The sequence below is a fragment of the Argiope bruennichi genome, chromosome 8, assembly GCF_947563725.1.
Source record: "Argiope bruennichi chromosome 8, qqArgBrue1.1, whole genome shotgun sequence".
Taxonomy (NCBI): Eukaryota; Metazoa; Arthropoda; class Arachnida; order Araneae; family Araneidae; genus Argiope; species Argiope bruennichi.
The window spans coordinates 91,143,339-91,160,065 of record NC_079158.1 but is presented as its reverse complement, the minus strand read 5'-3'; the positions used below and the strand labels follow the sequence as shown (position 1 = coordinate 91,160,065).

The following is a 16,727-nucleotide window of genomic DNA, read 5'->3' as shown; positions in this document are numbered from 1 at the left end:
ATCGGAAAGGGATAACTAAATATTTATATTTAGTGATGTATTAAAATCATTAAATGCATTTTCTGCAAAACTGTATTTTTTAGTCATTTTCCTTTGCAATAAATCCATTCATAAAATGTTTTCTAGATATTGAAATGAAATTTTCTCCCAATATTTTACTTTTCTTTTCTAACAATGTTATGAATTAGAACATAATCCTTGGTTCATATTTTATTATTTTGTCAGTTTTTAAGTGAAAAACAATCTGTAACTGTCATTAAAAATTGTGTGTTTTCTAACAAAATTGGGAATATTTTCAAATGTTTTAGAGTTCCTGGAAATCTTTTAGTTCATAACATAGCTAAATTAATATTGATTACTTATGATATAAAAATAAATGAAATATATTCACTAGAATTTGTTATAGATTGTTTGGCGTATCTACATATATTCATGAAAAGTTTGCTAAAAATTGCTTATAATTTCAAAATAAAAAAAAAAATCTAATGAAATGTCATTAGAATTTTTAATTTTTACTACTGTAATTAAAATTATGTTTGTTTTATTAAAATCTTATGCATTTAAAAAAAAGGCTGAAAAAGTAGGTACCTTAAAAATTTATTTAAATATTTGAACATTCATAATTAAAAAATGGATTTTATTAAAGACCTTTGTGTTATTAAAAGTCTGACAAAAAGAATGAAAACTATTTATTTTATAGTATTTGTAGAAAATGAAATAAACCTTATTTATATTGATTTTATTCCTAAAATTATAGAAAAAATAAGACGATAAACATCTAAATTACATTCAGTCGGAAATATGATCTTATAGGTTTCGTTTAAGCTTTTAGAATAAAATTATGTGCCGATAACGAATGTCAATTTTTTATTGAATTTATAATTGAAAATATGGTGGTAGCCAATAAATTATTCTTCTATTCTTTGAATGTATATGTAAGACAGATTTTAAATAAATTTTTTAATATATGTATTAAAATTTAAATATATATATATATCATTTTCTTCACTTTTTATGTCTGTTGATACACTACGTTTGAAAGCTGGTAACCGTAAATCAAATCTTACGCCTGTGCGGCTTAAAACATGTGGAAGCCTTTAGTTTTAAATAAAACTCAGAAATCAACCAATTTTAAGCTTTTTGGTGTAAAATTCAAATTTGCCATAAAGCCGGAATAATCAAAGGAGAAACTGAATTTTGTATAAAAATATTTGAATTGTTTTTGATAATAGTTCTAAAATTTATTTTCTTCGTTATCATCTTATATGAAAAAATATTTAATCTTATTTCTATAAATCCAAAGCTATTTTCACTGCTAAATTTAATTGCAATGTGTTTTTTGCTAAACAATTTCATGAAACATATTCTCTATCTTTAAAATATTTAATTCTTTTTGAAGATGAAAGGATTTTATAAATTTTTTGATTTTTTTTAATATTTTTTTTTTAATTTAGCTGAACCACCCGTGTTGTTAAGTAAATTCGAAGAACTCATTGTGAAACCTGGTGAGTCTGTGTCTCTTCGATGTTCCGCAGTTGGAAATCCTTTACCTCAAATAACTTGGTATTCCTACGACTTGCCTGTTCAAGATACTAGTAGAATTCGAGTGGGGGACTATGTCAGTCGTGAAGGAAGTGTTATAAGCTTCATCAATATAACAAGGTGAGTTCTAAGATGGATTTTCTTAATAATAAGAAAAGGAAAATTTTGTTTCATTTAAAAGATATAATATTTATGATGTAACCTAAAAATGAACAAGAAATACTATGTAATAAATGATCATAGTATAATATCACATCACATTACATTTTTATCTTTTTGATTTGGAATATATAATAATCTGCGAATGTAAATACGAATATTTATTCATAAAAACTTTAATTTTTAATTAAAATGAGGAGTCTATTTTTCATCCGTTATTATTTCAAGATATTCTAAGGTCATCGTGACAAAAACTATTTTTTTAGAATCCTAATTACTTGTAATTAAATCCCATCCAACGAATTAGTGACACTTTAAAAAAATGTTAGAACATAAAGACTTAAATATTGAAATTCAATGTACAGAAACATTTTATATAAAAATAGCATCACTTTTTGCTTATATGATGGTATATCATGGTACATATAAGAGGTAATGCAAACAGCTGAGAGGGTGTCCTACGATGCAAATGTTTTAATAATAAGAAATCTGTAGAGGTTTATATCATTTTTTGTCCAATACTAAATTTTGGATTTGCATGAGCAATACAAGGGTATGCGCTCCTTATAAAATATCGTCATTAGCAACGCTTGCTGCTACGTGAGGCATTATAAAAATGACCTTATAAATTTGTAATCGGGCATAATGTTTATTACACGTGTACAAAAGTAATCTGTAAATGGAGTTTATTCGTGATCATATCTTTTAACTTAATCTTAACTGCTTATATTAGAAGCAAAGTAATTATAAATAGATGGAATTGCATTTATTATTCCAATAGTAAAATATTACATAATAATAAAATATCTTTAATCCAGAGAATTGAACAAATATTTAGAAACAACTCAATTGATAAATACTCTTGTAAAAAATGCCATTAGCAAAATTTGCCCCTGCATCAGACTTTATAAAAAAAAATGTCTTTGTAATTAAGCATAAAAATTATTACACATGTATAAAAGTAATAATAATAATAATAATAAAATATCCTGAATCTAGAGAATAAAACAATTTTTAAGAACTATCTCAATGAATAAACGAATAATTTTTTTGAAAAAAAAATATGAAGCATAGGAAAAAACGTAGCAGATGAATAATAACCACAATAGAAGCTAAACAAGAGAAAAAGGAAGAGAAAAAGAAACAATCGAACAATGATAGCAAAAAGTATGATCAAACAGAGAACAGTCGTATGAAAAAAGATAAACACTGAAGGAGGAGAAAAACTGAAACTTCTGCAGAAGTTCACATTAGATCAATGGTATAAGACGGTTTAAAATGTTACCAAGCCGGAAAGCAACTATTAATTAGAGTAAGAGAAAAATAAAAATAATGATGAACAATTTTAATTTAATTTAGTACAACTAATTTAAAATAATTATAAAAAATAACTGTTAATCAATACCAATGAAATATTAAAACTTATTAGGATCTTATAATTGTTTTTTGCTGCATTAAACCACAGCGTTGTATTTAAGAATACAAGAAAATAAGTATAATTACTTTTGTCTATACATGCATTTTCACATGAGTCAACGGATTATATATAAGTATCCAGATAAGGTAGCCTGTTGCATAGTTTTGTTTTATATATAATTTGTTATTAAACAATGTTATACAATAATCTGAATACTTTTAATACTATACAATGTTTACAAAATATATTTATTTTGATGTGTATAAAAATGTATATTCAAAATAGGTGCACAATTTGCATAATTCTTAGTTATTAAGATTTCCTAAAGCCTTAATACAGATTTCTTGGAACAAATTTTTGTTTACAAATACTTCACTGTAACAGGAACGAATGAAGATCGACTGTTTTATTAATTCTAAATTATAATATTAGAAATACTGAAATACTGTCACAGAAATTCCCAATACTTATTGAATACAAGTTTTCGAATAAGAAAACTTTTAAATTTCTAATTATTTAGCCCTCTAAGAAAAAAAAAATCATTAAGTACTTTTCATTTTATACTAAAAAAATATAGAATGGCTAATTTAACATATGCTTCAAAATTTACTTTTAGAAAGTCTTCTGCATACATTGTAAAACTATTTTCATAGTGTTATTTCCATTATAATTAACTATTACAATTTGGTAGATAAATTTTATATTGTCACTTAGTACATTTTGGTGATAAATTTTATATTATCTTAATAAATCAATTTTTTTCTACTACAGATTAAGTATAAAATTTGATGAATATTAGTATTCATTAGTTAATACAGAAATGGTTCGGATACAAATATGTTTCCTTTTTCGATGCGGCTAAGCAACATTACTCTCGTTTTAGGGTGGAAGTTTCCGATGGCGGACAATACGAATGCCGTGCAATTAACGAATACGGGGTTGACGCTTTCTCCTCCATAGTCCACGTGCGGGGGCCTCCGTCCATTCGACCGATTCGGAACAGAACAGCCGTCGCCGGTGACTTCTTGATTATCCATTGTCCGATATCCGGCTATCCCATTCACTCCATCCGTTGGATGAAAGGTACGTGGAAGGAAACCCTACCAATACATGAAACCCCAAAAGGCCCAATAAAATACTTGATTAACTTCGTATAGATTTACTAGAGCTAAATAAATGTTGAGTGAGAAGGTGACAAATAATGTCTGCAATAGAACAAATTTTCTATCGACAAACTCACTGCAGTCACATTTAATATATAAATTAAATTAAATTAAAAAGCATTATATAAAAGTACTCATTTATTAGTGTAATGGAAAGCATAATTTTATTTTATGCATTTTCTATATTTTTTTTCTAATTTATAATTCATCAATATAGTGATTTTTCAAATGAATTCTTTTGTAAATTTATTACCAGGTGGAGCCACAATATAACAATAATAAAAAGATGATTGTATTGATCAATGAACTAATGATTCTGTTGTGATAAGGAATAAAATTATTTTCTTCGAGAATGCGTAAGTGTATAAAATTTTGCGACTATTTCATCACGAAATTACTAAGTAATCAATTAAAATTTTCGTTTTTAGAAATAGGAATTAGTCAAGTTGAATAAAGAGATATATATAAAAAAAACATATAACATGTTGACATTCAGTTACATTATCATACTAATGTTATTCAAGATTAAAATTAGTGCGGGAAACATTATATTTCAAAATTTTAATGATAATAACAAATTTTTGTACATTTTTATAATGAAATTTCTTTTAATTTAAGCAATCCAATTATATTTGAGGAATAAAAAATAAATAAAAGAAGAAAAATGTAAGATCTGCAAACTGCAAAAGGAAAGAAAGAAGGAAAAAGAAAATGAATTTCAAAGAAAGGATATAAAATGAAAATCTATTTCCATACGTGCGATTTTGTTTTAAAACCAATCAATCACAAATTCAGGTAAATTCAAATTAATTTTTGAATTTATAATTCATATGTTATTGATTTTTTTAATTGAATAAAAAAGCATTCTTACAAACTTACATTTTAAATACGTCACAATAAATTATAGTGATAAAATTTGTGATTCCTAAATGAAAGTAATGATAATCAGCTTAGAAAATGATGGTCTTAAAACATTTTTTTTATAAAATTTATATTAAAATTTTAAAATTGTTTTAAACGACAAAGTCGAACTATTTTTTCATAATATTACTGAGAGATTCATTTTATGAAATGATACAGGGTTTAGATAATTTAATATCATTTTTTTTATTTAATGAACAGTAATTGATGTATTAGAATCTAAATTTTTTGGAAATCAAAGGCTGTTTAAAACTTTTAGAAAATCTTTTAATTTTTAAACAAAATTATAAATATTTTAGTTTCTTAACTCTAATGTACAAGATTTTAAAATTTTCTGAAGGGAAATGGAACATCCTCGATACACTTTATCATTAGACACTGTAGACACTGGGGATTATTTACAAGTAAATATGATATCTTATGCTAGATTGTGTTGACAGTTTGAGCTTCTTCATTCCATAAAAGCATAAATATATTTGTTTCTTAGTGTTATTGTTTTCAAATGGCGAATAAATTTCTATTGTGATATGATAGTTTTCTCGTTCATAAGTAAACATTTGTAAATTCAAAAATATGTATATATTTTTTTTTAATTTGCATATTCATAAGTGAGCCCTAGTTAAATATTTACATTGAACTTATATTCATTTTAATATAAAATTTTAAAAAAATAATGCCGCGTGTAATAACGATATATGGTATTTTCCATTATAAATAACAGAGAATATTGATGGTGTGAAATAAATTAAAATAGGTTTAACTTCTGCGTAAAGTTTCTAAACAATGTTTTGAAAGTAATATAACAAATGAAACAAATATATTTGCGATTGAAATAAAAATAATTTTATCACACTTAGCTATACTCGAAAAGAAAAAGAACAATTTTGTAACATAGGTTTCAGAAATAAGTGTATGGTTTTGTTTTTGATTATTATTAACTACATTTTAAAAAGTTTAATTATAAACTTTTATCTTTTCCAATTATATTTATATTACATAATTCCTCAGTGTCATCTGCTTTAAGCAGCTAAAGCTGATAATACTTTTTTTTACAAGACACAAACATTCCATGTTCCCTCACATTTTTACTTTCAATAAAAATGTTAATGGAACGTCATGTTCCTTATTTCCATTATGTCATACATATCAGATTGGAATTTTGTCGAAAGAACTAAAGGTTTATCGGAATAAAGAAATATGTAAAAAAATAGCTATAGACATATATTATAAGCATTTCTTCTAATATTTGAATATTAAAGATGTCATTTAGGCGAAATTATCTGCCAATTATAGAATTTTCACATCAGGACATAAAATTCAGATAAATTTTTTTTTCATGCATTTTCCATCTCACCACTAATACTTACGGGATCAAACATGTTCATGAGGAAACGTCGTTATTTTTTAATATTCTAGATTGTTTCTGCATTAATGATTGAGGGATTAATTTCTTTTTTTTTAAATTAGTTAAATTGTCTTTGATGTTTATCACTTTTGTTGTAAGTTCAATTCTATTCGACGTTTATCACTTTTGTTATAAGTTCAATTCTATTCGACGTTTATTTTTTTATTGATAACAAATAACAATTTATTCAGGAGAGGGTTGAATGTTAAACTAATCATTTGAGTAAAAATTCGGAATCTTTAATTTAAATAGAAACAACTTTCAATCAAAGGAAAACTTTCAGTCATACAAATTTCAGCTACAAATATGAAATTATATATCTAAAATACTTATCCTGTGAAATACTTTTGGTTTCTTAGAACTGCTGTCATAATCATGTTTCTAGTATTTTAACAGACAATTCTGAATAATTAGTGATGTTATATGAGAATGTACTCTTTTCATGCATTTCGAATTTTTATCCAAAATTCAAATTACTGGTTTGCGGCATTTTGCAATTTCATCTTCAATGAAATTATTAAAAATGTAACAACATATATTGAAATTAATAACTCAAATGAAGTCGAGAAAAAAAATATCGAGATTAGTAATTTATTTGTAAAAGAAGTTATTAATGTATTTAAAATAACAGGGAAAATGAATAAACTAGTTACTCTACCACTAATTGAACCATTTGACTCATTTTGAAAGCTTTCATTTCGTCTGAAAGCTCATTAATAGCCCGATATGCCATGAATGCACGCCTGCTCCTCACCGTGTTCCATTTTTCAGTGAAATCGAAAAAGTCTCTTTTTTTACATTAACCAGATGGAAGACATCGACATAGTACTCCAGACACATCCATTATAGAGGTTTTTGTTTCTTATCAATACTCATGACGTCTAGATATGTCAATGTCTACCATTTTCCAAATACTACAAAATAAAATTTTGCCAGAGCCATTGACCTCAATAGCTGTACCAGGTTTCACAGTCAAATAATTTCGAAGCTTAAAAGTATACCTAATCAACCAGAATTTTCATGTTATTCATGCACATTATAAAATATTATAACTAAAACAATGTGCTACATTTTTTGTGATAAGATTCAATTTTTGATGGACATGACTAAATTAATCTTATTAATATTCAACATCAGCAACGATCATATTAATGTTATTAACATTATATTGGCCAGTTTTGATAAAATGCATCTTATCAAAAAAAAGTTAAGAACTGTTTTAAACTGTATATATTTTATAAAAACAGAGTGATTTCATTAGGAAGCTAAGTTTATAAAAGTAAAATTCGTTGGCGATAAAAATTGTCAATATCGGTTCAGTTGTAGAGTTGGAAGTTAAGTTTTAATTTCGTATTATCTTGCAAGAACAGAAGCGGAGAGGGCGAACAGCCTTTTATAATGAATCTAAGGAATATTCAAAATAACATTTGGCGAATTTTCTGCAGTGACTGATGTTGATGAATTCTCCCAGCAGTGCAGTAATGATTTTGAGGTGTTTATTTTTCACATTTTGAATTCGTGAAGAGAATGAAACTATTGATAACGCTTATAGAAATCGTTGTCTTTCATATGAATCAAAAACAGGCAAAATCGGGGCAGTTCATATGACTGGCCAATTTGTTCTTATCACACACACACACACACACACACACACACACACACACACACACACACACACACACACACACGCACACACACACACACACACACACACACACACACACACACACACACACACACACACACACACACACGTGCGCGCACACGTATAGCTGATACTACCAATGTTGGATAGATAGATTTCTGTTCTTTAAAAAGTAACAAAGCCGCATTCTTCCTCTCTCTGCTTCTAAATTCTAACAATCATATTATGATTATTTCGGTATCACCACGTTATCATATCTTACATCCTTCGCTTGTCATGCATTTATGCATTACTACCACTAATAAGAAATTATAAGTACTTTAAATATTAAAAGTAAAATTAAATTTCTTTTCATTGTATAAATAATTGTTTTTGGTCAGTTACTAAAATCTAAATGATCAGTTTTTAAGCTTAATATTTTGTAGTAGTAGAGAGATTATTTGCATGAATCAGAGGGAAATCATTACATAATCATTCCTAGTACATGCAATTGACCTTTTCTCCATTAGAGTGCCAATGTTAACCGAGTCAAAGGCATTTACATGTTAGAGGCCATATCATAGATTTAATTACAAGAAAATATTTATTAATGATAGTTCTTCTTCTTTATGTATTGTGATACTCTTGGCAACTGGAAATTGCTCCCATTTGTATAAAAATGTTATAATGCTGTCAGAAGAAATGAGGTATATTCGTGGAATAAAATGTATCTCGCCATTTTTAGAATCAATGGGTTTTGACAAGATAATATTATGTTGCAATTTAATTATTATTAACTATTTGAATAACCGTTTTCTTGTGATTGAATTTCGGAGTAACGTTTCAATGCATACTAGATTTAAATTGAATTTAAAGAGAATACTTTGCAATTTAAATACATTTTGCTCATAATACTCATATATATATATATATATATATATATATATATATATATATATATATATATATATATATATATATATATATATATATATATATAATAAATTATAATGAGCAAAATATTATATTATATGAGTATAAAATATAAATTTATTATATATATATGAGTATATGAGTAAAAATACATTTTGCTCATATACTAATATATATATATATATATATATATATATATATATATATATATATATATATATATATATATATATATATATATATATATATATAATAAATTTTGCATATACTCATCATTACTTTCACTTTTACATCATACTTTCAACCGATTCTAACATGTAAACAATCCACACTTCCGAAGTGTTGTCAAGATGCAATTAGCAAATTCCATGCGATATTTTATCCTCACCCGCATTTGTATATATAAATCTTCATAATTTATTCGTACGAAATTTTTATAACTTTGTTCAATCAGGGAAGTATAAAATCTTTCTTGAGAAAAATATTAATTATTTTTACCTACTGTATTATTGAATAATTGCCTCAAAAAATTTGAAAAATATTACTGAAATTGAATATGAAATGCAGGAATTTTCATTTCAATTATTAAATTTTTTTTGACAAAAAATATGACAGAATAAGAAAAAAAAAAAAAAAAAAAAACAGCTATTTTTGACAGAGAATGTTTCGAATCGCAATTAATGGCTTTTTATTAAAGATATGAATTATTTTTCTACAATCATTATAAATAATATTATAATTAAAAAGGTGTGAAACTCGTCCGAAACAACACAAAACATGAAATAAGAATTTTCTATATTAGATTTTGAAATTCTTACTTCTATGGACATTGAAATACAATTACCACTGCCTATATGTCAATTTCCATGACAATAAGCTGGATAGATTTGTCTAAACATGGTATGCAAACACAAACATATATCACTTTTATAGAATGTTGTTACATTTTAAGTATAAATATGTTTTTGATAAGAGTAGTCAAACGCCAGAAATAAAAAGAAATTTGACACAAAATTATCTGTGTGGTGTATGAATCTTAAAATAACCCACTTATTTAATAAAAAAAATGAATGCTATTACATCGAAATAAAATTTGACATTTAAATTGAAGATTAAACCGATAATTACTAAAATATTTCTTAACAATAAAAGGATAAGGGATTTAGCACATTCTATATGAAGTTCAATATACCGTACACAATATATGCATTAATCAAAGCTAAATAGACTTAAATGTTAGATTTTACTTTGCATAATGTTTTATTGTGCCAGTAATCATTATAATCATTATGTTTGGGGCTGTAAGCAACTGCATTTACCACCGACTTTGAAATAGTTATGCATTTAATTTATATCAGCTTTCCAAAAATAGGGAAGGCAAATAAAACAAAAATTAAGGCATATCACAAAAAATGATGTATTTCATTTACAAATCCTAGATTTACCAAGGTTTTTTTTAAAAGCAATTTATTAGTAATTATTTCAGTCATTTACGAATTAATATGATATATGCGTATTGAAACATCAGAATAAATGTGTGTGTGTGTGTGTGTGTGTGTGTGTGTGTGTGTGTGTGTGTGTGTGTGTGTGTGTGTGTGTGTGTGTGTGTGTGTGTGTGTGTGTGCGCGCGTGCGTGCGTGCGTGAGCGCAATACAAGCTAACTTTTATTGTCGACTTGAAGATGTTTGACACGTTATTTATAAATATTATATTTAACTTAGAAAGTCCTCTATCTCATATCATTCTATTTTTAATTACTTAAAAATTATATCAGAAATATCATTTCTTATCTCTAGAAATTTCTTAAAACAAACTCTCTGTCTTCCAAAGGTCTTTTCAGCAAAACCTTTAGTTTGGTGATTTATTATTGTATGAGTATTAATGTACTATTTAGACATTTACATTCATGGCGAAGTTATGAGTTTTTAATGTTCCTACAATTGCCCCAATGTGTCATAATTCTATCATGCTAAATCATGAATTTATGCCCCCATTTCTCAGAGATTACAAGAATAATGTAGCCATTAAGCACTGTCTATTTTCCGGTCGTATTCCCATTATCGCATTATTCCAGTTTCGATCTAAGGAACTAAATAATAGGGAAAGACAGAGAAATATCCAAACCACGCCCTTTGTTAAATTTATTGCTTGAGCGTGATGCCGAATACCATAGCCAATTTGATAGGAAAATTGCTTTTCGTAGGTAATACGAATATACCTACTGTCATGTATATCATCTCTGTTAGGGAAAGACTTCTTGTTTAGTGTAGCATATGTTCTACGTGTTTAAGTTCGAATATGGAAGAAGGAAAAGGAAAAGCATTCATTTTTAAAGGGAAAGAAATACAAATATTTCCTTCCATTTTATAGAAAATAAAAAATAATAATATTGGTATTAAATGCATTAAACCTATCCATAAAATATTCTTAAACGTCGAAAGATAAAATGAAGCTAATAATATATATATATATAATATATTCTCTCTCTCTCTCTCTGTGTGTGTGTGTGTGTGTGTGTGTGTGTGTGTGTGTGTGTGTGTGTGTGTGTGTGTTTGTCTCTGTATATATATGTAATGATATTTTAAACTCTTAATTTAATCCAAATTAATTTCTTTATCTTAATTTAGCCCATCGTAACTTCATTCTAAATATATTCTCTTATTTCGTGATCCAATTCCACTTTCGGTTTAATTAATTCCAATGTAAAATTAATGCCCCATCAGAACTACGTTTCAAATGAGAGTGATACTTCGGTGTCCTTGAAAAGGTGTCAAAGGTCAACGCATGTATTGCATTGGTGCATGGCCAGAAATCCAATGTTATATAAGACTAGCGATCATTTGTTTTCGTCCTTTTTTTGCTTTTCTTTACTTCTGCTTTGTGACACGCTGCGTCTTCTTGTATATAATCGTGCCTGCCACTCGGAATAGAATAAAACGAAATTAGAAATACAACGTCTCGTCTATGTCTTCAAACCTGCATTCTACTTCAACCAATAATATGTTACATATAATTTAGCAGACAAGATTCCAAATTCATTACATATGTATATATATATGTATGTAATGAATATATTATATATAATGCAATTTAATATTTACTTCTATTTTTTACTTGGGTATTAAATCCAATGTTACATAACTTTTTATTTCGAAATGCAATTTCTATGAATTTATACGAACATACGAATTTCAATGATGGAAAGACATTCAATGAAATAAATTTGATATTAAGTTTTCAATTAAAGATAAGTAGTCAAAAATGTTTTCCGAATAGTAAAAACCTAGTAATATATTTCTAAAAAACTGGAATTCGGAAAGTAATTTATTATTCGAAGGATATTTTAGATAAGTTACAGATATTTATATCTTCTAATGGAAGGTTAAGGATTCACGGGTTTCTACATATTTTTCTCTTTTATTTCATTTAATCAATGAATTTAATGAAATTTTCATACTAAATGGAAATCAATCAAAGCATCCTTTATTGATATATGATACATATGTTTAGTATGTCCCTATATAAATAGGTAAAACAAAGGAAAGTTTGTGTATATATCTTAAGTATATCTTATCATTACTGACACACGACAAATATTTAGAAATCCTTATTTGGAATACTTCGAATGTTTCATGGAGCTAAAAATTAGTTTGATTAATTAGGATCGAAATACTGTACCAATAATCGTAAAGATTCAGATATCATAATGAAAGAGGAATATTTCAGTCCAACTTATGCTGGATGGCCAAGTTCGCAGATATTCTGGATGGAAATGTTTCCAAAGTTTGAATGAGATTTTAAACTAGTGGATTTCTCTAGAATAAGACCTGCAGTATCGAAGATTCAAATGATTCAGTTTCATTTTAAATTAATTTAAAATATTAATTTAAATTACATCTGAAATCAATTTCCTTTTTCCATTATTTTTACCTGCAGAAGCATTTCTACTATAACTAATTTTCAATCACGATGATGAAATTAAAATAAAGTTATTGCTTTCAACCAGAATTTTTAAAAAAAATATTGACTGAACAATACATAATTATATGAATTGATGCAATTTATTTAACACCAAGTTACCTGAATTAAGTAATTATTTTTTTATTACATATGTAACAACTAGTTTGGTGGGTTATATATATATATATATATATATATATATATATATATATATATATATATATATTTACACACATTATCGGTTTGCTAAAGAAAATGACTAAATCAAAAAAAAAAAAAAAAAAAAAAAACGTATTTTTGTTTTTTAAATGACCTTTGTAATTAAACATTTATGTTTATCAATGCGTCAACAGTATACGATAAATACTGCGTAGTTATTTAAATGGAGGGGGGGGGTGTATCTTACAGATGTGAAAATTTTAGAAAAGAACGCAAGAGCTCTTTTTTCCATTTTCTATTAATTTTTTAAGCAAACTATGAATAGCATTGTAAATTATCTTTTTGATAAAAGTACTGATATATAATAAGAACCTAGTAAATCTCGTCGTGATGATTATAGATATACAAATTCTATAATGATCATATTCAGAACTTCCGATAGAAATGAGAAACATAGTATCCATGATCATATTTTACGGTATATGTTGTCTGAAATATCTCTCCGCTACATGCATAAAATAACTGTGGAAATCATTATCTTTAAAAAAATATATCCTTAACGTTAAATGTGCTTTACATATTCTAACAAACATCCTATGCATATTATATATAATAAATCAAAATCCACTTTTATAATAAAAACAGAGCAGTGAACTACAATAGATATAAAAGAATAAATCTGGACATTACAAACAATCTAGTTCTTCCACAAAAGCAAACCAATTTTCCTAATCTCTGTTGAACACGCTCTCCGCCCGCCTACCAAATGACAAAAATCCACATAGAGGCCATGGAGAAAAATAGATAGAAAAACAAGTTAGTGGAACAAAACATTTAAGACATCCAACCATCCATCATATTTCTTTAGGAAGATCCTGATTCTTTTCTTTTTTCGCCAGGCAACCGCCAACTTCCTCTGGGAAGGCGCCAGAAGGTGTTTACTAATGGAACTTTGCTCATCCAAGGGCTGGATGGCATAGAAGACGAAGGAAAATATCGGTGCCAGGTAGAGAGTGATGAAGGTATCAAAGCTTCCGTTGACGTCTTCCTCAAAGTTCTAGGTAAGTTCCGTGAATCCATGATCGATTCTTGGCGAAAAACCTCTCAAACCAAAAAAAAAAAAAAAAAAAAAAAACTTTTTCACGCCATTTGTACACTTTCTTATAGATTTCTTTCTTTTGTTGTTCAATTTCAGTGTTTGGATATTATTCTTTTTTTCAGATGCTAAATAATGTACAATATACACGCCACACACGCAATGTATGATGAACACTAATACGGACGAATGTATACAAAAATATATATACTGCTATTAGTACAAACTTTACTTTTCAGTATAGCTAATTCATTTTATAAGGACATTAGCAGAAATTTACAAAAAAATTGGATAACAAAATACAAAATTTTGTTTAGTACATTCGATGTAAAATTTAAAAGTATACATTTTTTTTTGTGGCAAAAATAAATTACTATTATAACAAAAACATCAATTGAATTCTGAAACATTGATAAATAAATAAATATCAAAATATTTCGATACATAAATGCTTTTCTTACAGGTACGCAAAATATACGAATCTGAAAGAATGTTTAAATATCCTCATTATATTTATTCATTATTATTTTCTAATTAATAGTCTATATTTTTAGGTATAGATTCAATTTTACATTCTGAAACACAATTTGAAATTACGATTTATTTTGATGTTAAAAATAGATTTGCAAAATTTCTCCAATAGATTATAAATAATAATTGCTAATCTGCTTAAATATAAATTTTATTTGTTTCTTTGATTAAAGTTATGTTTTTACCTGAATCCTTGCTTATCATTTCTATCACTTAATATTTTATACACAGGATAATGATAAAATATTAAAAGTAGTCTGTGATATATAGTTTTAAATATCCTCTTAATTAGTTGATATAAAATATTATTTGTCAAGTCTTTGCACCGAATTTCAAACATTTTTATGTTATACTAAACAATTTTATGTCAAACAGTGTGTGACTCTTTAGAAATAATATTTTTTTCAGAGCTTTAGTATGTTTTGAACTAATTGGGTGTCACTAAATTATTTAAATATCGTCTGTCACAATTTAAAATTAAATATTTAATTTATTATTATCGTTACTATTTGCATTTTGATAATCGTTTGTTGCACGACATCTTACAAATATTAATATCGTAAAATCTTTTCAGTTCTAATTCTACATATTTTAAGAAGATACAGAAATTGCAGAATATTTCCAGACTACTAATATTTGCGATATTTCTTTATAATTTATATATAGACAAATATATATATTTACAGAAAACATATAAATCTTTGAAGGATTTTTACCAAAATCCTTCAGACAGTGACGAGAAATTAAATAGAAATAATGATGTCTGGTTTATGCATTCAATAGCAAAATAATCAAAGTTTATATGACACATATTCTAGTTAAAAATTCCCACACCATTCGTAAGAAAGAGAAATTTATCTTCTTTAAAATAATTTCTTTAATATATTTAGATTCAACTGTATTTCTTATATGGATATAAAAAATAATGACATATAGCATATGATTGTATTTTATACTTCATGAAAATTCTCGCATATGAATTATTAATAACAAACATCGTGTGTCTAGTTAAGAATTGCTGAAGTTTTATTTATCTAAATTAGCTTAAAATAAGACTATATCACTGATTTATTTATTTATTAATCTTTAAAATACATGAAAATGACATTAGATACGTCTCGTGATATTTTCAAATATTATTCTGGAAATAAAAGCATATGTGTGTAGAAAAATAGAAACTAAAATCTCTGTATCTACAATAGTCAGATTTAATTTATGTACTCTATTCTCAAATAAGAATGGATGGAGCATAACTGAATGAAAAAAAATGTAAAATAACTGCTTGCCTCATTGTTATGTTTATTTTTAAGACTTTATAGAAGCATATTGGCTTACGCATATTTCAAGAAACAGCAAACATAAGAAGAAATAATATTATTTCAATTATTAAGGGATATAAATTCATTTTCTCAAGAAAAAGTTGTTTAGTATAAACAAACAATAATTAATAACTCAAATTATTTTGATAGGTTTATATAAATTGATTAAATTAATTGCATTCTCTTACTGAGAGAAACTTAGTTTCACACTCTCAATCCTTAATGAATGGTATTGTCTTTTTCTTTGTTAATTTTTAAAGGTTGACGCATTTATTTTCAAAATGAATCTTAATTTTGGCCTTAATTCGAAATATTAAGCTTCATTTTCCCAATTATTTTATGTTATGTAGCTTAATCGTCATTTGTAGATTTAAAAATGACATTTGGGATAACTTTTTTTAAATGTATTGCACACTTCCTATTTTTAATATATAAAGCATTCTCATTACCATTTATCTTTGATCTAAATCCCCATAATCATTTATTAAAAGAAGAGTA

General features: G+C 26.3%; 1 protein-coding gene across 2 annotated transcripts in view; it reads left to right on the top strand.

Annotated features, from left to right (window-relative positions):
- LOC129981897 (cell adhesion molecule Dscam2-like) overlaps positions 1-16,727 on the top strand; it is a 395,465-nt gene that overhangs the window by 261,647 nt on the left and 117,091 nt on the right. For both annotated transcript variants that reach the window (XM_056092942.1, XM_056092941.1), the window contains 3 exons: positions 1,455-1,662; positions 4,002-4,201; positions 14,183-14,344. In XM_056092942.1, coding sequence (XP_055948917.1) covers positions 1,455-1,662; positions 4,002-4,201; positions 14,183-14,344 — 570 coding nt within the window. The remainder of the gene's footprint in view (positions 1-1,454; positions 1,663-4,001; positions 4,202-14,182; positions 14,345-16,727) is intronic.